At 37.8% G+C, this 24,185-nt stretch overlaps 1 protein-coding gene across 2 annotated transcripts in view; it reads left to right on the top strand.

The window, feature by feature from the left end:
• The first annotated feature begins 5,151 nt into the window (after positions 1–5,151).
• Positions 5,152–24,185, top strand: part of LOC127843256 (vacuolar protein sorting-associated protein 51 homolog) — a 33,687-nt gene continuing 14,653 nt past the window's right edge. The window contains exons 1-11 of one of the 2 annotated variants that reach the window (XM_052373121.1): positions 5,152–5,250; positions 8,240–8,526; positions 8,662–8,817; positions 9,741–9,814; positions 11,808–11,940; positions 12,479–12,567; positions 15,656–15,788; positions 16,440–16,540; positions 18,003–18,102; positions 20,247–20,347; positions 23,290–23,369. In XM_052373121.1, coding sequence (XP_052229081.1) covers positions 5,229–5,250; positions 8,240–8,526; positions 8,662–8,817; positions 9,741–9,814; positions 11,808–11,940; positions 12,479–12,567; positions 15,656–15,788; positions 16,440–16,540; positions 18,003–18,102; positions 20,247–20,347; positions 23,290–23,369 — 1,276 coding nt within the window. In that variant the 5' untranslated portion in view covers positions 5,152–5,228. The remainder of the gene's footprint in view (positions 5,251–8,239; positions 8,527–8,661; positions 8,818–9,740; positions 9,815–11,807; positions 11,941–12,478; positions 12,568–15,655; positions 15,789–16,439; positions 16,541–18,002; positions 18,103–20,246; positions 20,348–23,289; positions 23,370–24,185) is intronic. The other variant, XM_052373122.1, reaches the window with a different exon arrangement.

Raw genomic sequence — 24,185 nt, forward strand, 5'->3', positions numbered from 1 at the left:
CGGAATATCACTTGCACAACCCAAGTATTGCTTATCATATACTCGTGTGTTCAAGTCATGGTTTATGTACAGGTCATCTTCGCGATTGCGCTATGCGCTGACCTGCTCGTGTGACCGTTCAAGAGAAAAATGTAAAACTGACCCAAAGTAGGTCAACTTTACCTCTGTGGCCGGGAAAATCGCAAAAGAAATAAGATCCAAATACACCTGGTTGCACAAACCCTCGAAAGGACAAGGCTATTCCGTAAAGGAAGTGCTGCTCCCGTCCCTTTTCCGACGATGTAGTGTGGCCGCTATCCAACCACACACCATGAGCATTCCGCTTGGTACTCGATGGATTCGCAGAGCCATACGTCAGCTCCACTATCCGACCTTCTTCAGACGAGTTATTGAGGCCGCAATCCACCTTCGTACCAATACTATTCCATTTGGCGATTTTTCAGAGAAGTCTATAAGAGAATCCTCTGCGGATGTCTCTCGCCCAGATCCTGACGTGACCGAAGTATCACATACTGACGCCTAAGAAGCGGAAAGCAGGCGGGAGTGGATTCGTGTCTTCCAGCTGATTCCAGTTTGCATGCGCAGACACACACTTTGGTGACTTTTTTTCTGATCCTTATTGGAGCGTTGGATGTACTAGATGGCAGAGCTTAAAGGACAATAGGCGATTGCAGGATCGCAGTTTGATGATGCGCCCACTCGGCATTTAAAGAGAGACTATACGATTTTATTTTTATATGTTTTAAATTGTAATATATTGATACAAATATATTACAATAAAACAAAATAGGCAAGAAAAATTATACATTGAAGACGAATTTCATAAAATGCAGCAAAGACAAATCAGCGCCCCGAGCCGATTCTGACAAAGATATTTCTTACATATTTTCCTACAATAACCGAAGCATTCGTCTTTTTTTAGGATCGGAGTTAGTGTTCGTGTGTCGTATGAATAGATATCGTTGAAGGAAACTAAAATGATCCGTAAAACTAAATTTAGATTTACATCGTACATGCTGGCGAATTCGACTGTACATATACATTTTCGATTTCAGATTAAAATATCTGTCTTATTTCGCATTTTTCGACAAATGTTCTTCTTAACTTTTATTTAAATTTATATTGAAATATATGTATACTATTTTTTTATTCATTTGATATAATTCATAAATATTTGACAAAATCGTATAGTCTCGCTTTAAATGTAATGTGCTACTAGATGTTTTTACATCAACTTTCGTTAAATCTATTGCGCAATTAAGTTATCCTCATACAACGTATTAAGTACCCATGTACCGGTATTTCTGTTAGGATAAATATATGAAAAAGTAAAACTGAAATTCTAAATAAAGGGCAAAAGAGCACTGATATTTGCGCACGCTTAACATTTTATTAGGGGCGGACAAAAGCACTCCAAAATTCTATCAGCTCCAAAATTCTATCAGCTTAGACAAACAGTTTTACGGCAGTTTTCAATTCCCGGACATGTAGTAACAAATCAGTGTAGTTTACACTCGGATATAATCTTATTACGAGTAAGACATTAGCGCACACATTAACACGGCGCTGGCGATGACAATTTTTACGAATAAGATGTTTTGTTCTAGTCTGAACAGCCTCCGAGTGGACATCAATTCGAACAAAATGATTTTATAGGAATCTGCTGCATGACCAACGAAGAAACATTTCTGTGGATATATAAGAGGATAACACATAATAGAAGTCATGTTTTAGAGAATAATACGTTCGGATCATTTTTAAGTTAATTATAAACTGTTTTTTTTTTCTAATTACTAGTATTATGAAATACCCTGATTTATTATTTTGATTTCCTTTCATTTTATTCTTTCAATCATTTTGAGTAAAAGTTGATCATATAGGAATGTACTGAAGCGTTGACGAATTAGCATGTGCTGATTTGTGAAAAAATTTGTCACAATATCGGTGTGTTTTCTTATCACATAAAGAATAAAATCGTGATTGAAACGGACTTTCTAGCCGTTGTCCACCAATTTTGCGCTTTGGCTAATATTCGAGTTAGCTGGTCCAGGTCTTAACAAAGACGGGCGGCATCATCATCATCATCATCAACATCATCATCAGCAGCAGCAACAACAACATCATCATCAGCAGCAGAAGCAGCAGCATCAGCATCAGCATCATCATCTTCAGCTTCTTCTTCTTCTTCTTCTTCTTCTTCGTCCGATACAGCACTCCTTCTAAATAGACTTGTTTTTTTTGTACCTGCGCCTATTGGTTGAAGGGTTAAAACTGTACAAAGATCCTCAGTGGGGTGTTAGTTATTTACATCGTAAGTGTTAACATGTGGATAGGGTGACAATGACAACCACAGGAATACGGGTTTTCAAGACTTTTACTGTGACTGCCTCGTGTATAAGGGGAGGTAGCGAATTCCATTGTATTACTGCATGGTCTTCGGTAGAGTGAGAATTAAAAATAATCTTTTGATGTTTGCATGTGTCTAAAGCAATGGTTACTGCTGAGTCTCGATCGGCGGTCCACATGCATGAACAAGGAGATTATCTCGAGGAGTAATGGTGGCTATTTTTATAAAATAGCTAATTGCTAATTGGTCACAGCTGAAACAAGACATTGACACATTTCGTATGGAGTTTCTAACTACTAATCATACAAACCCCGACACTGCCTGCACGGACTTCAAAGTAAAACTTAACAATCTTATGTGAAACCCATATCCCGACAAAAACGACAAAGACCAGACAAGACTTGCCATGGCTCACCCCATCAATTATTAGACTCATCAGACGAAGAGACAGATTATACCAACAAATCAAAAATAAAAAGTCTGCAGACCAAAAGTTAACTTCCCAGTTCAAAACCATAAAGGCCTCCATTTAAAGCCAAATAAGAAAGTCCTATTGGCTTTACCTAGAAACGGTTATCTTTGAGGGTGACTCACAACCAGGTAGAAGCAAAAAAAATAATAGCTTTGTCAAACACAACAAGTCCGAAAACTTCGGAGTGTCACCACTCAAGTCAGAAGGTATCACCCACACAAAACCTACTGACAAGGCCAACATCCTAAATAGACAGTTTGAATCTGTATTCTCTCGGCCCCAGCCCCTCAGCCTACAGCAGGCCTGCAGCACCCTTATAAACAAGGTGAAATCTCAAATGCCCTCAAAGCATCCGGCCCAGACCAGATTTCACCACGGATCCTAAAAGAACTTCACAAAGAGATTTCACCCATCATTTGTAGGATATTCCAATTATCCCTTAGCTCAGGTATTGTTCCATCAGACTGGAAGAAAGCAACCATAGCCCCTGTGTTCAAGAACGGATCAAGGTCAAAACCAAGTAATTACAGACCCATATCACTTACATGTATTGTCTCTAAACTGATGGAACACATTATTGTCTCAAACTTAATATCCCACTTTGATAAGCACCAGCTCCTTACCCTTTTTCAACATGGATTTAGGTCAAAACATAGCTGCGAGGCACAGCTGATTAGTTTTTCCCAAGAACTATTTGACTCTCTAGAAAATGTTTAACAAACTGACGTAATCGTAATGGATTTCTCCAAAGCATTCGATAAGGTCGATCACCACAAGCTCATCCAAGCTTGGGGTGAACTTAGAGGTCACATCCTGGATTAGATCCTTCCTCAGTAACCGTACACAGAGAGTTGCAGTTGAGGGTCATATCTCGGATGAACTCCCAGTTATGTCTGATGTCCCACAAGGGTCAGTCATAGGTCCCTGCCTCTTACTGACATATTAATGACCTCCCTGACAGCACAAAAAGTAATGCTAGGTTATTTGCTGACGACACTGTAGTCTACCTGACAATTAAGTCCCAGTCCGATTCAGTACAACCCCAAAATGACCTCTACCAACTAGAACAATGGGAAAAAGATTGGGCAATGGAATTTAACCCTGATAAGTGCGAGGTGTTACGTGTAACTAGAAAAAGAAACCCCATCATATTCCCCTACGCCCTCTATAATATCGAACTAAAGTCAACTGTCAATGCCAAGTACCTTGGGGTAACCCTAACTAAGGACTTAAACTGGTCAAAGCTCATTGATAATATATCACTTAAGGCCATAAACTCCCTCCATTTCATTAAGAGAAACGTTAGGACCCAAAATATCAAGGTTAAGGAAGCTGCCTATACCACGTACGTACGCCCACAACTTGAATATTGTTCAGTTGTGTGGCATCCCTGGCAAAACTACTTGGCAAACAAACTAGAAGGGGTCCAACGCGCAGCAGCCCGGTATATCATGAATGACTATTCATACACCATCCTTATGTTACAGACCCTTCATTGGAACACCCTTGCCCAACGTCGCATGACCAACTCCCTCACCATGTTATATAAAATCCAACACCAGCTAGTCAACGTGGATCACTGTCACCTTACCCCTACAAGAAATTTAAACTTTTTAATCCCCCGATCACGCACCCAGTATCACATGACCTCCTTCTTTCCCCGCACTATAAGGTATTGGAACGGTCTTCCATACATGGTCAAATCAAGCCCCAATCTCGATTCCTTCAAAACGAGACTCGGGGAGGTTAACTTCTAAGTTTGTAGCCCCTGTTTTTATTTTATTTTTAACCTAACACTGCACTTCTGGAATAATCTTACTTTACTTTATATATCTCAAATACTTTCTCTTTTAGATGCACTTTTTAACTGGCTAACACTGGTTTCCCTGACAACGCGCCTCCCAATTATAATCATGATTGATTGTTCGGGAGTATACCGTAGTAGATGTAGATATAATATGATTAGACGGATTTTTTCTGCATGATTCAAGAGTGGGCCAATATATAAAAGCAATATAACAGAGATTGTCTACACCGGAAATCGAAACTCGAAACATCAGCAGCAATATTTTGTCAGACTTTCAAAATTGAAAGCGTATTTGAAACGTCATGTTAGAAATACGCGTATATCTAAACAATCGATGAAATGCGATTTTAACTTTTAAATTTCTAAATTTACTGAATCCGATTGATGATTATACATAGAAGAAACACTTTTAAAATGTTGTCCGGTCAGGAGTTCCACTTTGCGTGTTTTAATACACGACATACATTTTTTTTAAATGTATTCCTATGTCATGTTTTTTACTATTGTCAGTTTGTCTTGGTGTATCGTAACCCTTTGTGTTTTTTACAAAGCGTTTTGTCTTACGGTTTGTCAACACAGAACAGCTTAATAAATAATCAACTATGTCAGCTGCTGGTGGCATAGGTGAGCATGTTTTAACAATATATCTATAAGGATGCAATTTAAAATAAGAACAATAAATTCAATTAACCTCCTTTTTATTTCATGTTTACATTTCGCGATGTGATTATTCGTCCCACAAACCGTTCGAACCAGGCTCATTTCTTATTATTTCTATCGGTCCTTGTTAACTTGACTTCTGTAGCTGTTCCATTACTCTCTGCAAATGAATATCGCTCTGTAAAAAGAGGGTTAAATATATGCACAGGCTAATCAGGGATAACACTAGCTGAAATAATTCGCGTTCAGAATAAATCTGAACGCTGAAACTCCGGTCTGTAAAAACCATAACGAAAAATGAATACAATGCTATTATATCAATATGCTTAAAATTGCAACATAACATAACCAACTCATAAAGTTTTAGTTAAGAAGTCTATTTTTACCTCAAATAGCGTCGAATTGAAGTTAAAAGGCATAATTTGTTACAGTTTAACTTCTGCTTAAATCACAATACAATCACTGACCTCTCGTCATGTTATGAAATATTTAAATATCAACCAATCAGAAGAAGGCAATACAGTGTAATAGGCTGGGTTATCGATTAAAATCTACCTGCGGTATACAGCGGGCACAGCGATTGGAATGGAAAATGTGAGTAGTGTGTTGATTTAAATTGGTCAGGCGTGCAAAATTGAAAGATTCATTACATAATTCTTACGGAACATTATTGAGAAATGAATTATCTACACAGGTATGTAAATATTATTGCAATCCGTTGATATTAACTGTCTGATATCGGGGCTTGAATGTTGCGCACCAAATTCCTTGCGCATCAATATAGACAAAGAAGGAAAACTTTCGCTATTAAAAAGATAGAGTGGACTATTGACGCCAAGAGTCTGCCAAAGCAAAAATCATCAAAAGACTCTATGGCGGCAATTTATATTGACTAGGATAACACTAGTCCATATAAACGGACTCCCAGAGCCTTTTGATAATTTTTGCTATGGCGGCTCTGGCAGTCCATATGCACCCCTACATAAACATGGGTGCAGTTCAGCGCAGCGAATCTGTGCACTTCACTAAACAGACGTCGTTCGAGACAAATTGAGAAAAATAATGAATAAACTTCATAAACATGTTAAATTTACCTGAATGGCAACCTACGGATGTTATCCTTTGCATGCACTCTATAAAAACACGGCAATGTTTCAACACACTTTTCTTGCTGACATGTTTATGTTTAAATTTGAAACAGTGTATTCTGTATCGAATACCACATCGTTATCGACTTCATAGGCTGGAGCACATAACCCGACGTGCAAAATATTGGTGTACTGCGACCTAACCAATATTGGGTCAATTTTCCAATATGGCGGATACAGCGTACAAAACAAAACCTAAGTCAATAAAATCAATTATTTCTTGCTTTAATGGTACCATTTGGATGAGTTTGTGGTTTAAATATGTAAACTTTAATAAGTTCTTGCAGTTTCAGTGTTCCTTAACCCTTGCATTTTTGATAACATTTTGGACCCATGGACAAGAGAGAGCGCATTGCAACTCGAAGCAGCCCATTGGGCTATAAAGCTTAGAGTTGAATTATTGCAACTAGGATGACACTTCCGCCTGTATTGTATTTTTTATTGAAATTGTAGAAATAAATTAAGGACAGTTTTAGTATGGGTTGATGATATTGACAATTTTGTTTGCTTAATCAATGTCTATTTACCATTTCCGTGGAAATTTGTCTCATTTATGACCTGCCGATGGTTTATAAGGAAAGTTGTGAACAATAAATGTTTCATGATTTTGACCAACAAAAAACTTAGCTAAATGCGTAATTTTTACAAAATAATTCAGATAATAAGTCAGGGTTTTTTTTGGCCCGATTTTATAGCCGAAATTCGGCTATGTTCCCAATCCCCAAAAGTATACTTTTTTCCCAAAATGTGGCAAAAATTTCCCAATTTCCAAAAAAAAAATTTTTTTTTTAAAATAAGTGTCTAATGCGTATTTCATCTCAATTTGAATCAATTACATCTAACAAAGTATTATTATATGATTTTGTTCTTTTAATTTGAATGATTATAAAGAATTATGTCAAATTTAGTATTTCCCTAATCAGTGGACTTTTCTTGTGGAAAAACAGCTAATGAATTTATTTTCCCAATTTCATGAAAATGCCGATAAAATTCCCAATTCCAAAGCCATGGGCTATCTTCACAAAAAGGGGGAAAAAAAACCTGTAAGTCACACTTACACACATTAGAACAAACACAGAGTCTAGATTAACAGATGTTCAGATGTATCTCTGGTGTCCAGCAATTTTTCCCTTCTTTATAAAGTACCGGAAAACAGTACTTTCCCCAAGGGGAACACACTAAAAGTTTCCCAATTGCTGTCCAAATAAAATCCAAAATGAAGGTTTCCAAAAACAAGATGTTTTTTGTTTGTTAATAAAATGCATCATTTTTAAAATTTCCCTCTGCAGCGCTATGGCTTGAACCTATGATATTGACAACTTGACAACACTTCTTTATCAATTTTAAAGTATTTCTTAGCAACAAATCAAATAGACCAATTTTCCAACCTGAAGACTTTACGACCGCAATTTTCCCAATTTCATTTTTTTCTTGCTAATTTTTAGCTCGGCTGTTTTCGGAGAAAACCCTAGGTATTTTCATAGCCATCTCGTCGTCCCCTGTAGGCATCAAGCCAAAACCTAAACATTGGCTCTAAAACCAAAGTGCTTCCACCTGCATCTTTGAAACTTCATATGTAGATGCACCTTGATGATTTCTACACGCCACCCCCAATTTTGGGTCACTAGGTCAAAGGTCAAGGTCACTTTGACCTCTAAAAGAAAAGAAAAAAATCTGACAAGCTTTCGCAGCCGAGCGTTGGCACCCGTTATGCGGTGCTCTTGATCACAATAGAGCTAGTACTGATACTTTTCCCAATAAAAAAAAATCATTGGGTGTTTTATAATGTAATAAATTATTGACAGATGAGGACCCTGAACAAAGACGCAAGCGTCATGGGATGCTGAAAATGTATTATGGTCTTGACAAGGATGAAGCCGGTGGAGCATCCCTAGACCCTTGCGACATAGACGGGGCCCACTTTAACAAGGACATGTACTTGAGTAAGCTGATTCAAGAGAAGTCACTCACAGAACTCATGGACAAGGAATCAGACATGTTGAAACAGATTCGCTCCCTTGACAGTGACATGCAGACATTGGTCTATGAGAATTATAACAAGTTCATAAGTGCGACTGATACAATCAGAAAGGTAAATGTATTTTAGAAAGTAATGTTTAAATATTAATTATCCTTGGTTTGAAACATTTATTAAATCAGGCCCCTTTTAAGGTCTTTAATAACAGTCCGTTATCAGCGTATCAGTATGCTATACTCTCCTCGGCAGATGAAGAATGACTTCCGTAAGATGGAAGATGAGATGGATCACCTTGCCACCAACATGTCCCGTATCACCGAGTTCAGTGGCAGCGTGTCTCAGACCCTCGATGATCGCAGGCAACAGATCACCAAATTAGCTGGCGTACACTCACTCCTTAAAAAGGTTTAGTGCTTGAGTAACAAGTTTGCAGAAACAAGGTTTTGGTTACAATGTATTATTTTGGTGTCAGGCATCACTATTCATGCTCACAGGCAATCTGGGATTGCAATTTCTGCTTATATGGAATGTTTCTTAACAAAGGAAGTCTCTTCTACACACAAATTCAGTCCAAGCGGAAAGTGTTGTCCCAGATTAGCCTCTGCAGACTGCACAGGCTTATCCAGGACAGTACTTTATGACCTGTAGAAAGCCTGGTTTTCCCAGTGCTTTGCTCATTTATATTATTTATATACCACATGCTAAAATGTATTCTTATAACACAAATAGTTTTCATTGTGATCCATGTAAATGCTAACTAAAACCATTTATACTGCATTAAATGTTATTGTTTATCATGGTTATGCTTATAAAATAAATATGTTTCATATGATTGCTGCTTTTATAATAGTTTTCTCCTTTTTATTATGCCCCAGAAGGAGGGCATATAGTGATTGGACCGTACGTCTGTCTTTCCGTCACACTTTGTGTTTAGGTTTCTGCGTTTAGGTTTCGAAAAATACTCATAACTTCTATGTCTCTTCAGATAGGACCTTGATATTGGCATGCATGTGTATCTCATGGAGCTGCACATTTTGAGTGGTGGAAGGTCAAGGTCATCCTTCAAGGTCAATGGTCAAAAAAACAAATCCAAGGGAAGTAATAAGCTTCAAAGGGAGATAATTATCTGTACCTGCCAAATGATAAAAAAATAAAAATAAATCAAAGCGGCGCAGTAGGGGGGTGAGTAGGGGGGCGCAGTAGGGGGCATTGTGTTTCTGACAAACACATCTCTTGTTGAAATATTAAATAATTGTAGCTGTCACTGTTGTGTAGATATATGGTTGGTAGTGTGAAAATATACTATGATTTTTTAAATGTCATTTCAGTTACAATTCCTGTTTGAGTTGCCTGCTAGATTGAAGAAATGCATAGAGCTGAAGGCATACAGTCAGGCAGTCAGGTATAGGTATTTGACATTCTTCTTAACTTGATATTTGAAAAGTTTAAGTTGTTAAATTGTAATGAATTCATCATGTCCCATCAGAGTTTGTGAGTCGCACCATAATTTATACAAATTAGATGGGCATATATTATGTTGTTTTTTTGTAATGTTCACTGTTTTTTAACAGTTGAATAGTTGTCTATTTCTTAGTGCACATTATTTTGTCACATTATTTTGTCATTAAAAAATGTGAGAAAAATAACTTTTTGTTTTATATTTGAATTTCACTCATAGGTCTAGGCTTTTTTTGTTAGCATTATATGCTTACTAGTATATAACATACCAGTCTTTAAAACCAAAGTTGCACCTGTCTGCTGAATGCTTTGAATCACAGATTTATAAGTTCAATTAAATCAACTTATTATTGTTTAAAAATGTACCATATTACAGAGCTTTAATATGGAATAATTAACGTTTAAGACTTTCTGATCTAACAAAAATAAAATAAAAATGTTCAATAATTGCATAAAACCCCATACAAGTATATTGCATCATTGCTCAGTGGATGATTATATTGTCTAAGTAAGGACCTTGAGGAGCAAAGAATACTATATATCTGTGGTGGGTGGCTGTATATTCTATATATCTGTGGTGGGTGGCTGTATATTCTATATATCTGTGGTGGGTGGCTGTATATTCTATATATCTGTGGTGGGTGGCTGTATATTCTATATATCTGTGGTGGGTGGCTGTACATTCTATATATCTGTGGTGGGTGGCTGTATATTCTATATATCTGTGGTGGGTGGCTGTATATTCTATATATCTGTGGTGGGTGGCTGTATATTCTATATATCTGTGGTGGGTGGCTGTACATTCTATATATCTGTGGTGGGTGGCTGTATATTCTAGGTAATACTATATATCTGTGGTGGGTGGCTGTATATTCTAGGTATTACACGAAGGCTCATATATACCGCAATTACTCTATGTTTTCAGACACTTAAAAATAATTATTTTCTTTCGTGTCCGAAAACTTAGATACATAAATTATTTGACAAAATACAGGTGTCCGAAAACTTAGAGTCGAAAATTGAAGTGTCCGAAAATAGCGTCAATTGTATCAACGACTACCGGTAATAGCACGCGCTTGTAAAATACCATGCCGTATAGTATTAATTACAATTATATATGTTTGCACTGTATTTTAAATAATTTTGAATGCTGAATTTATTTGACAGAAAGTTACTATGAAGTTGTACTTTGACCAACGAGTTCGATGATGAGCATGTGATGTACCGATACTTGCTAGTATGAACCTGTAATTAACGCAATAAAAAAGCAAACTATGAATTCTTTATTTGTTCATTTCCGATAGCTGTTGTCTAACACCTTCCATTGTTCGTAAAACTTGCAATAAGCTGCATCACACTTTGAAGCGTATAGTATTTGTCACAGTTATTTTACTGAGAAGGGGTAGTACCATTGCGCTAGATAATTGAACTGTTAATTGGCACTACCCCTGGTAGTTGTCATAACGCTTATGCTATCGGGCGAAACCATTGTTTAATATCTGTTTACAGGTAATTTACCCAATTAAGCAAATGTAATGGTCCGTTGCCCTCAGGCATGCACCTACCATGTTTTATAATGTTAATCTGGTTGTAAAACCCCATGTTCAAAGTGTCATTAGATATCGAAATCAGGACCGATATTTGGTAAAATAGCGCTGTAAAATATACTGTCCGAAAACTTTGAGACATTAATTATGAACAAAAACTCGTGTGTCCGAAAATTAAGAGTCACGAAAAATAATTATTTTTGCTAAAAAAAGGGGTGTCCGAAAACTTAGAGTGTCCGAAAACATAGAGTTATTACGGTATCTGTGGTGGGTGGCTGTATATTCTAGGTATTACACGAAGGCTCATATATATCTGTAGTGGGTGGCTGTATATTCTAGGTATTACACGAAGGCTCATATATATCTGTGGTGGGTGGCTGTATATTCTAGGTATTACACGAAGGCTCAGCGTATCTTGCTGCAGTACCAGCACATGCCCAGCTTCCAGGGCATCAACACAGACTGTGTACACATCATGGAGCAACTGGCAGCCACCCTCAAACAGCAGTTCCATGACAAACAGGTATGTGTGGAGAGTCTTCATTGAAATTGGTCAGTTTAGAACTGTAGGAAAACATCTTAACCCTTTGCATGCTGGGAAATTCGTCGTCTGCTAAAACGTCATCTGCTGAATTTCTAAAATTAGCATTTTCTTTGATTTTTTTCAAAGAATACTATCAGAATAGCAAACAGTTTGGATCCTGATGAGACGCCACATTCTGTTGCGTCTCATCTGGATCCAAACTGTTTGCAAAGGCCTTCAAAATTCGGTTCCAGCACTTAAAGGGTTAAGTGGAGTAACTGATAGGGAGTGGGGGCTGCAATAGTCACTTTTTGGTCTTCCTCCACTGCCTTCCCGTTGAGAGACAAGGGTTTTGAATACAGGTGATCTTTTTTCAATGTTACTATATTTAAAAGAAAACATATTTTTACCTACTTTTTACCTAAGTCCAAACATGTTCATCCAATTAAACAATCTTAATCCAACATTGACACAATATCTTGCCTACTTATTCAATGGTGAGGCATATCACCCAGTTTCAATATTGCTATATATTCAGTCCAGTCCCCGACAGCTGGCTGAATGTGTGGACCTGCTTTTACAGCTGAGGGAGCCTGCAGAACAGCTCTGTGAGGAGTTCCTCAAACAGTATGAACTACTTGTGACTCACACTTGTTATTGGGATACAATATGAACTACTTGTGACTTACACTTGTTATTGGGATACAGTATGAACTACTTGTGACTCACACTTGTTATTGGGATGCATTATGAACTACTTGTGACTCATGCTTGGTATTGGGATACAATATGAACTACTTGTGACTCACACTTGTTATTGGGATACAGTATGAACTACTTGTGACTCACACTTGTTATTTGGATACAACATGAACTACTTGTGACTTACACTCATTATTGGGATACAGTATGAACTACTTGTGACTCACACTTGGTATTGGGATACAGTATGAACTACTTGTGACTCACACTTGGTATTGGGGAAACAGTATGAACTACTTGTGACTCACACTTGGTATTGGGATACAATATGAACTACTTGTGACTTACACTTGTTATTGGAACACAGTATGAACTACTTGTGACTTACTCTTGTTATTGGGATACAGTATGAACTAATTGTGACTCACACTTGGTATTGGGATACAGTATGAACTACTTGTGACTCACACTTGGTATTGGGATACAGTATGAACTACTTGTTACTCGCACTTGGTATTGGGATATAGTATGAACTACTTGTGACTCACACTTGGTATTGGGATACAGTATGAACTACTTGTGACTTACACTTGGTATTGGGATACAGTATGAACTACTTGTGACTCACACTTGGTATTGGGATAAAGTATTAACTACTTGTGACTCACACTTTCTATTGGGATACAGTATGAACTACTTGTGACTTACACTTGTTATTGGGACACAGTATGAACTACTTGTGACTCACACTTGGTATTGGGATACAGTATGAACTACTTGTGACTCACACTTGGTATTGGGATGCAGTATGAACTACTTGTGACTCACACTTGGTATTGGGATACAGTATGAACTACTTGCGACTCACACTTGCTATTGAGATACATTATGAACTACTTGTGACTCACACTTGCTATTGGGATACAGTATGAACTACTTGTGACTTACACTTGCTATTGGGATACAGAAAGAACTACTTGTGACTCACACTTGGTATTGGGATACAGTATATGAACTACTTGCGACTCACACTTGGTATTGGGATACAATATGAGCTACTTGTGACTCACACTTGGTATTGGGGTACAGTATGAACTACTTGTGACTCAGTCTTGTTATTGGGATACAGTATGAACTACTTGTGACTAACACTTGTTATTGGGACACAGTATGAACTACTTGTGACTCACACTTGGTATTGGGATACAGTATAAACTACTTGTGACTCACACTTGGTAATGGGATGCAGTATAAACTACTTGTGACTCACACTTGGTATTGGGATACAGTATGAACTACTTGTGACTCACACTTGGTATTGGGATACAGTATGAACTACTTGTGACTCACACTTGTAATTGGGATACAGTATCAACTACTTGTGACTCACACTTGGTATTGGGATACAGTATGAACTACTTGTGACTTACACTTGTAATTTTGATACAGTATGAACTACTTGTGACTCACACTTGGTATTGGGATGCAGTATGAACTACTTGTAACTCACACTTGGTATTGGGATACAGTATGAACTACTTGTGACTCACACTTGGTATTGATATGCAGTATGAACTACTTGTGACTCACACTTGGTATTGGGATACAGTATGAACTACTTGTGACTCACACTTGCTATTGAGATACATTATGAACTACTTGTGACTCACACTTGCTATTGGGATACAGTATGAACTACTTGTGACTTACACTTGCTATTGGGATATAGTATGAACTACTTGTGACTCACACTTGTTATTGGGATACTGGTATTGGGATACAGTATGAGCTACTTGTGACACATTTGCTATTGGGATCAAATGTGAACTTATTGCTGTAGTTGGGGTGGGATCTTTGATGTGAAGCTACCCTTTTTAAATAAGGTGGAGGTATGGGAATGTTTAGATCAGGGTTTGATCTTATGATATGGCAAGTTTTGGATATGTTGAGTTCAGAAAATGATGATGTCATTATTTGTTGATTTTAGGATATGATCAGTTCAGGATATTATGAGTTCTTGATAAGATCTGTTCAGAATTTTGAGTTTAGTTTATAATTGGTGCAGGATATGTTTACCATATTATCAGTTCTGGATATGATCTGTTCAGGTGATAATTAGCTTATGATGAGATGACGATGACTTCTGCAAAAGATAATATCAGGATTGTTCAAAATATGATTGCTTCAAGATATGATCTATTTCGGATGTAAGCAGTTTGGAATATTTTCAGTTCAATTTTATGTTGAGTTCAGGGTATTTTGAGTTACATTTATTTTTAGTTCAGGATATGATTAGATCAGGTGAGTCTGAGTTCATTATATGAGCGGTTCAGGATATGATCAGTTCAGATTCAGGAAATTATTTGTTCAGGATATGATCACTTCAGAAAATGTTGAGTTAAGGTTATATTCATTGCAGGATCATGATCTTATAAGGTGATGCTATGATCAGTTCAGGATATATAATTATATTGAGTTCATGACATGATCATTTCAGGATATGTCAAGTTCTGGATATTATAAGTTGATGGTATTATCAGTTCAGGATATGGTCAGTATAGGTAATGATCTGTTTTAAAATATATTCTTTAAGTTTTTACTAACTAGAATTAATGGAGAGCACATATGTCAATAGAAGGAATATGCCCTTCCAGGGATTTAAATAGCTTTCTAAAACTAGGAGTCAAATGACCCTGTGGTTGAAATTTTAAGGGGTCGAATGAAATTTTCAGGGGTCAAAATACTATCTATATATTTTGTTGCTGGATATTTGTTGATTGCTCTGCTAATGTTTCTTTGTATAACTTGCTTGCTTAAGATTAACTAAAAAAAATAACATTTTGAGTAATATAAAATACATTTTATATTATTTTTATGGTGACATTTGCATCAAAATGATGCAAGGTTAATAATTTGGAGGAGTCAAAAGTGCCAATATTCCAAAATGCTTGCATCAGAAAGCAGGATTCTGCTTCAATTGAAATCCCGGAGGATTCGTCTATGAGAGATCCAGTTTACGTTTCAGTGCGAGACACAAGCTGGACTGTGACCTGGAGGAGTTACAGTACCAGATCTCCTGGACCAAGGGCGAGGCATCCCCCCAGTCACCTGAGAGGCCAGCGCAGGCATACACCAGCACACCCATGGTGAGAACATACACTGAGAAAATGAAACGTAATGCATGTGCCTTAAGTGTCATACCAAATTAGCTTGTGCAGTCAGCACAGGCTAATAAGGGACGACATTTAAAACCTAAAATTGGTTTTTGTTTAGAAGAGACCTACCATAACAAAAATGTCCAGAAAAGCAGGAAGTGTCGTCCCTGATTAGCCTGTGTGGACTGCAGAGGCTAATCTGGGACGATACTTTACGCACATGCAGGAAGCCCAGTTTTCTCAGAACGAGGCTCATATAAATAATCTGAAACTATATCATATGCTTTCTTTTTAACCTTTTTATTTAAGGTTAGTTGGATAGAAAGCCGCAGGCTTCTTTAGATACTCTCTGCCTTTGAACTCATAAGTTTTATAATTATACGAGTAACTAGTATGTCATCTAAAAGGATGGGGTAGTATATTGGTTTTTCCTATGTCTGAAACTTGATTATTTAGTCTGCACTGGCTAATGAGGGAGGACACTTTCCGCCTAAATTGGATTTTTGCATTAAAGAGACTTGCTTTAAACAAAGATACAATCAAAGCAGACTGCACAGTCTAATCTGGGATGACACTTATGCACATGCGTTAAGCCCCCTTTTTCTCCACAGTGCAGCGCAAATCTTGTTATTTGTGCTTCAGGATGTGCTGGAGTTCATAGACAGTGGCTGCAACGGGTTCCTGAGCAATATGTGCCTGGTGATTGCCTCGTATAATGACATGTTCCTCAACAAACAAGACAAGTATGCTAATTGCCTTGTATAATGACATGTTCCTCAACAGACAAAACAAGTATGCTAATTGCTTTTTATAATGACATGTTCCTCAACAAACAAGACAAGTATGTCAATTGCCTTGTATAATGACATGTTCCTCAACAAACAAGACAAGTATGTCAATTGCCTTGTATAATGACTGTTCCTCAACAGACAAAACAAGTATGCTAATTGTCTCGTACAATGACATGTTTCTCAACAAACAAGACAAGTATGCTAATTGACTTGTATAATGACATGTTCCTCAACAACCAAGACAAGTATGCTAATTGACTCGTTTAATGGCATGTTCCTAAACAAACAAGACAAGTATGCTAATTACCTTGTATAATGACATGTTCCTCAACAAACAAGACAAGTATGCTAATTGCCTTGTATAATGACAAATTCCTCAACAAACAAGACAAGTATGCTAATTGCCTTGTATAATGACATGTTCCACAACAAACAAGACAAGTATGAACATGACAAAGTTCAGCTTGTCTGGCCTGTTATATTGGGATTGGTTCAGGCAATTTCAATTAACTTGCCAAAAATGGGTAGAAGGCGTGTCTTGCAACATCTGTGTCACTAGCATGATGGTCAAGGTCAAGGTCAAATAAGAGAATAGTACAGCTTTGTGTGTACAATTAGGAGTCATGGAAGGAATTTGTGTCAGTTACATATGCTGTTTGATTGCATTTGATGTTTCGAAAGGTATTTATAATATTTTCAAAGTAATTACAAAAATCATGGATAAGAACTTTTCATTTTTGATATCTTTATTACTATATGTTAAGTTTGTTTTCGTGCTCATATTTTAAGTTTTTTAAGTATTTCCAGTTCAACTAAGCTGTATACAACACTTACCTAGTATTCTGTTCTAACTTAATAATTAAGCAGGGTCATACAATTTGGGGTGTTTATGTCATATGCGGCCATCATAGCTCAGCGCGCATCAACGAAAACTGGGCAGGAGCTACCCTGTCTGCAAGTGAGACCACCAAACCTTGCATAGCTTCATAAAGGACAGGGTAGCTTGTGACCGGATATCTTGAATGCGCAGACTGGTCTGAAGCTACTCCGGCCACATATGGCATAAAATCCATTTTGGTATGATGATGTTCAATTGTATCTTGTTCTGTGAAAGCTGGTCATAATGCATGTGCGTAAAGTGTCATCCCAGATTAGCATGTGCAGTCCGCACAGGCTAATCAGGGACGACACTTTCCACCTAAACTTGATTTTCGTCAAGGAGGGACTTCCTTGAAACTAAAAATACCATAGAAGCGGAAAGTGTCGTCCCTGATTAGCCTGTGCGGACTGCACAGGCTAATCTGGGATGACACTTTACGCACATGCATTAAGCCCAATTTTCTCAAAACAAGACACAATTATTCAAAGTACGTTGCTGTATACCAGTATATAATGACATGTTTGCCTGTTGTAGTGAGGCCCTGGAGAACATTGCCATGAAGAAGCTTGTACACTTTGTCAACTCCTTGATGGAGCAGTACTTTCAGGCTGTGAAAATGAGGATCCAGCTAGAGGTACGCACTTCTCATCTATCTCACCCGGATATGACCAATATGACTTACCCTTTGCATGCTGGGAAATTTCTCGTCTGCTAAAATGTTGTCTGCTGAATTTCTAAAATTAGCATTTTCTTTGATTTTTTTCAAAGAATACTATCAGAATAGCAAACAGATTAGATCCTGATGAGACGCCACATTCTGTGGCATCTCATCTGGATCCAAACTGTTTGCAAAGGCCTTCAAAATTCGGTTCCAGCACTGAAAGAGCTAAAGCGGCTCCATATTGACAATATAGAAAAATCTGACCACGGTTTATGTTCTGTGTTACTGGGCAAGGTTGCTGGGTTTGTAGAGGGCTGGACTTCAAATCTCTAAGGATCTCTTGTTTGAACTTGACCAGGATATTTGAATTGTGTTGAGAATGGTCAGGGAATTATATCTGCGGCCATTCTTCCCCTCCTGCGGACTCAAGTATGGAGGACTCAGTTGTCAGTTACTGGCATAACCATGTGTACTTAACCTTTTTAAACAATACATGTGTGTAACTGACCAACATGAGTTGGTTGAAATACTGGTGGAAATAGACGAAAAGTCAAAAGAAACAAACAATAGGAATACGGACAAAATCACTCCTGGACAAAAACCCTTCCATTATTTTCATAGGGGGGGGGAGGACAAAATCCCTCCCATAAAAAAACGGGGGCGGACAAAACCCCCCCCATGAAAAAACGGGGGCGGACAAATACCCTCCCGTGAAAGCAGTTAAACACCGAAAAATGTAATTGTTTCACACAGTGTTGCATTCATTAATCCGAAAAATTTACCCATTGTGTGTATTGTGTTTTCAAGGGTGTAAAATTGAAAGAAGAAAATGTGTGTCTATTAACTGTATACATACTGCTTTTCTAATGAGCATATATATCCGATAATCCAATATAATAACAACATAAATTTAAACATTAAATGAGGCCATTTATCGACAAGTGAATTTAAATTTAGATTGAATGCAATACGGTACAGAGCAACGCTTAATCGCGTCATACGCGCATTCATGCAAAAACATGCTTCCCGGGGACTTTCTGAAACCCTTTCATAATGAAAGTGAAATTCTGTTAACAATTAATTATGCGTTTGCATGAAACTTAATTGTTTGAATTACTTATGTAATTCATCTTTGGTACTTAAATTCGTGGCTCAGATTTCACGGGAGGGCTTTTGTCCGCCACTGTTTTTTCATGGGAGGGTTTTTGTCCGGCCCCGTTTTTTCATGCGAGGGTTTTTGTCTGGCCTCTATAAAACTGACTGGAGGGTTTTGTCCGGGAGGATTTTTGTCCAGCATTCCAAACAATATATATGTCTTGTGTATCAGAATACTTTGTTCTGTCAAATGGTGTGAATTGATTCCAGTTTTTATGTAGCCACTCAGTATTGGCTCTCTAGTGCACGTGGCAGAAATGCCTTCCTTTAAATATCATAGTACATGTTTGATAGTACATGTATGATGTGTTTATTGTTAATTGGTAAGTTTTATAAGTGACACAATTACATCGATTTAATCACAAGAAAAGTAATGATTTTAACGTTTTATTATAAGTTTTACTAAGGAAATTGTAATGTATATGTTGTATTAAAACACATTTATTGTCCCCTACCGGTTTCATCGGAGGGGACCTGTGCTTTGCGCTCTGTGCGTCTGTGAGTCTTTCTGTCTGTCTGTTTGTCTGTCTGTCACACTTTTCTGGATCCTGCGATAACTTTAAAAGTTCTTCATATTTTTTCATGAAACTTGAAACATAGATAGATGGCAATATGGACATTATGCACGTCATTTCATTTTGTTCCTTTGCAAAAATTCTGGTTGCTATGGCAACAAATAGACTAGAAATACGGTAGAAAGTGGTTATTGGATCCTGCGATAACTTTAAAAGTTCTTAATATTTTTTCATGAAACTTGCAACATGGATAGATGGCAATATGGCATTATGCACATCATTTCATTTTGTTCCTACGTCAAAAATTGTGGTTGCTATGGCAATTATATTTTTTTAAATCTGAAAATGGTGGAATTTCTGACAATAGTGGAGCCGGTAGGAGACCATATTGCTTGACAATAGCCTTGTTACCATTATAATGAATATTTGTGTGATTGCTCCCCGCAGAGAGAGACTGGTGACAACACGATCCTTGTTCGAGCCCTGGACAGGTTTCACAGACGCCTGCAGGCAATGAACAAGCTTCTGCCTGACACAGATTTCTCAAGGTAAAGGTGTTTACAGAAGGTATTATCAAACGCAACCATTATATCTAGAGAATCATGATGGTCCTTTGGTTGCTGATGATGAAAAAAGGGATAAACCTGGAATGGAAATAAAATTTTGATTGTTTTTAAGCATTCTCATTGACCAATATTTTAAATACTCCAGTTGTATGCTTAAAACAATGTCATTCCATTGTAGGTACTTCACGTTTAAAATCTGTTAAGCTTATTTAACAATGTTAAAACATTTGTAAATTGTATTGCAGGAAACTATCTATTACGTCAATTTATAAAGTTTAATTTTAAGAATAGTAGTCAAATGGAGTAGTAACCATTAAAAAGTAGTAACTGTTTTATGCCATAAAAAGTCCTTAAACTTTATAAGAAACTTTGTGTTATTAAGGAGCTGAATTCTTCTTGCAATTTTTTGTGTGGATTTAATTGACATGCTCTTGGTTTGGAAATGCATTTTAATGAAATAATTGAGTTTGGAAATTAAATTTTCCCCACCATGAGAATTTTATGCCCCAAAAGGGTGGCATATAGTTTTTTAACTGTCCGTCAGTCCGTCCGTCACTCCGTCTGTCAGTCTTTCCGTCCATCCGAAAACTTTTACATTGGTCATAACTTTTGCAATATTGAAGATAGCAACTTGATATTTGGCATGCATGTGAATCTCATGGAGCTGCACATTTTGAGTGGTGAAAAGTCAATGTCATCCTTCAAGGTCAAAGGTCAAATATTTGGCTTCAAAGCGGCGCAGAAAGGGGCATTGTATTTCTGACAAACACAACTCTTGTTTTTAGCAGTCTTCCTGTAGCTCTTTATATAAAGTACTAGGAAGTTTTCTCAGAAGGGGCCTAGCACAAATTTTATGAACCAGGGGCTCTAAGGTTTCTGCTAATATTATACCCCTGAGTTATGGTGTTATTCCTCAGCCTAATTCGTCTTTTACCAGTACCAGATGGTGACATAGATTTTACTCCAGTTCATCTGTGTCTGTGTGTTTCTGTGTCCAACCATCCATCAGAAACTTGATCCTGCATTAGACGTTAAGGTTACATAAATAAATTAGAACTAAAATCTGTATCCTAGAATAACTCAAAAAGTATTTAAACAATGTTGATGAAACTTGGTGGGTGGATAGATTGCCACATGAAGGATATGCACTTTTGTTTCAGTTGTTTATGTCTCCCTATCTGAAGACTTGATCCTGCGTTTATAAAAATAAGAAATTAAGCTAAGTTGATGAAACACAATTGTGGATTGTGAGTAAACTTATGATTTCAGTTCTTTTTGTTATACCAAAACTGTGGTTGACATGATTAGATAAATAAATGCCAACTTAAATCAACATCCTGCCATAAATGAAAGCTACTTAAGGTAGGTTAATGAAACTGATGGCAATCAGACATCATTACCCCAGAAGGGACTGCTGTTTTTGTCTGTGATAAAGCTGTTGTTTACCTGTGTGATTGTAGGGCAGGTACAGACATTGTTTCAAGCTGTGGTTTACCTGTGTGATTGCAGGGCCGGTACAGACATTGTATCAAGCTGTTGTTTACCTGTATGATTGCAGGGTGGGTACAGACATTGTATCAAGCTGTGGTTTACCTGTGTGATTGCAGGGCAGGTACAGACATTGTATCAAGCTGTGGTTTATCTGTGTGATTGCAGGGCGGGTACAGACATTGTATCAAGCTGTGGTTTACCTGTGTTATTGCAGGGCGGGTACAGACATTGTATCAAGCTGTGGTTAACCTGTGTGATTGCAGGGCAGGTACAGACATTGTATCAAGCTGTTGTTTACCTGTGTGATTGCAGGGCAGGTACAGACATTGTAAAGCTGTTGTTTACTGCGTGATTGTAGGGCAGGTTCAGACATTGTATCAAGCTGTTGTTTACCTGTGTGATTGCAGGGCGGGTACATACATTGTATCAGGCTGTTGTTTACCTGTGTGATTGCAGGGCAGGTACAGACATTGTAAAGCTGTTGTTTACCGTAAAGCTGTTGTTTACCTGTGTGATTGCTGGGCGGGTACAGACATTGTAAAGCTGTTGTTTACCTGTGTGATTGCTGGGTGGGTACAGACATTGTATCAAGCTGTTGTTTACCTGTGTTATTATAGGGCAGGTACAGACATTGTAAAGCTGTTGTTTACCTGTGAGATTGTTGGGCGGGTACAGAAATAGTAAAGCTGTTGTTTACCTGTGTTATTGCAGGGCGGGTACAGACATTGTAAAGCTGTTGTTTACCTGTGTTAATGCAGGGCGGGTACAGACATTGTGTAAAGCTGTTGTTTGCCTGTGTGATTGCAGGGCGGGTACAGACATTGTAAAGCTATTGTTTACCTGTGTAATTGCAGGGCAGGTACAGACATTGTATCAAGCTGTTGTTTACCTGTGTTATTGCAGGGCAGGTACAGACATTGTTTCAAGCTGTGGTTTCCCTGTGTGATTGCAGGGCGGGTACAGATATTGTATCAAGCTGTTGTTTACTGCGTGATTGCAGGGCAGGTACAGACATTGTATCAAGCTGTTGTTTACCTGTGTGATTGCAAGGTGGGTACAGACATTGTAAAGCTGTTGTTTACCTGTGTGATTATAGGGCAGGTACAGACATTGTATCAAGCTATTTTTTACCTGTGTGATTGCAGGGCCGGTACAGACATTGTAAAGCTGTTGTTTACCTGTGTGATTGTAGGGCAGTTACAGACATTGTATCAAGCTGTTGATTACCTGTGTGATTGCAGGGCGGGTACAGACATTGTAAAACTGTTGTTTACCTGTGTGATTGCAGGGCGGGTACAGACATTGTATCAAGCTGTTGTTTACCTGTGTTATTGCAGGGCGGGTACAGACATTGTAAAGCTGTTATTTACCTGTGTGATTGCAGGGCGGGTACAGACATTGTGTAAAGCTGTTGTTTACCTGTGTGATTGCAGGGCGGGTACAGACATTGTTTCCTCAGCGGCAAGGGACAGAGTGGACCACTACCTGGAGTCATTGAAACAACACTTTGCAGGTAGCAGGCAGGATCCTGTAGTCATATCACAACAATATGAGCCTCACTTTGGAATAACTGTTCTTCATGCATATGGCTTATCAGGGAGAACACTTTCTGCCTAATCTGTTTTTTGCTTAGAAGAGATTTTCTGAGAATGAAAACACCATAGGAGCTGAAAGTGTTGTCCCTGATTAGCCAGTGTGGACTGCACAGACTAATCTGTGATGATTTTTAATGCACATGCATTGAGCCCTGTTTTCTTAGAGCACAGGTCATATATACCCATTCCTTTTTTTATAAACTGTGCTTTGCTTCTTTTACCCACCATAAGCAAGCGTGACCTGTTAGTCGTAATTAAAAAATGTACCCTCACTCCTTGCCTCATTAACTATACACTTCTAACCCTCCCTCACAAATTTGATATATAATTTTGGACAGCTTGTATATTTAGCAATTTATGTTTATTCCCTATTTAGCAAACAACATAGTCTTAAAAATTCTATTATGATATACAACTGTCTTGAACTTTTGAATTTTTGTGCCATGAAATGACACCATACTTATGCACCATGACAGGTTTAACTCTTGACACCACATCTATATTAAAAAGAAATAGGATTCAGGCATGTTTGTCTGCCCTGCACAGGTTACATCTTACATATGTTTATTTACCTAGACTAAATGTAGATGTAGAACAGCCAAGTAAGTGAAGGTGTATCAGAAAACTTGTAAGGACTGCCTAAAAGACATTGTCAGAACCTTTCCTCATCAGGCTTACTGCCTAACAGACATCGTCAGAACCTTTCCTTATCAGGCTGACTGCCTAACAGACAA

The sequence above is a fragment of the Dreissena polymorpha genome, chromosome 8 (assembly GCF_020536995.1).
Source record: "Dreissena polymorpha isolate Duluth1 chromosome 8, UMN_Dpol_1.0, whole genome shotgun sequence".
Classification (NCBI taxonomy): domain Eukaryota; kingdom Metazoa; phylum Mollusca; class Bivalvia; order Myida; family Dreissenidae; genus Dreissena; species Dreissena polymorpha.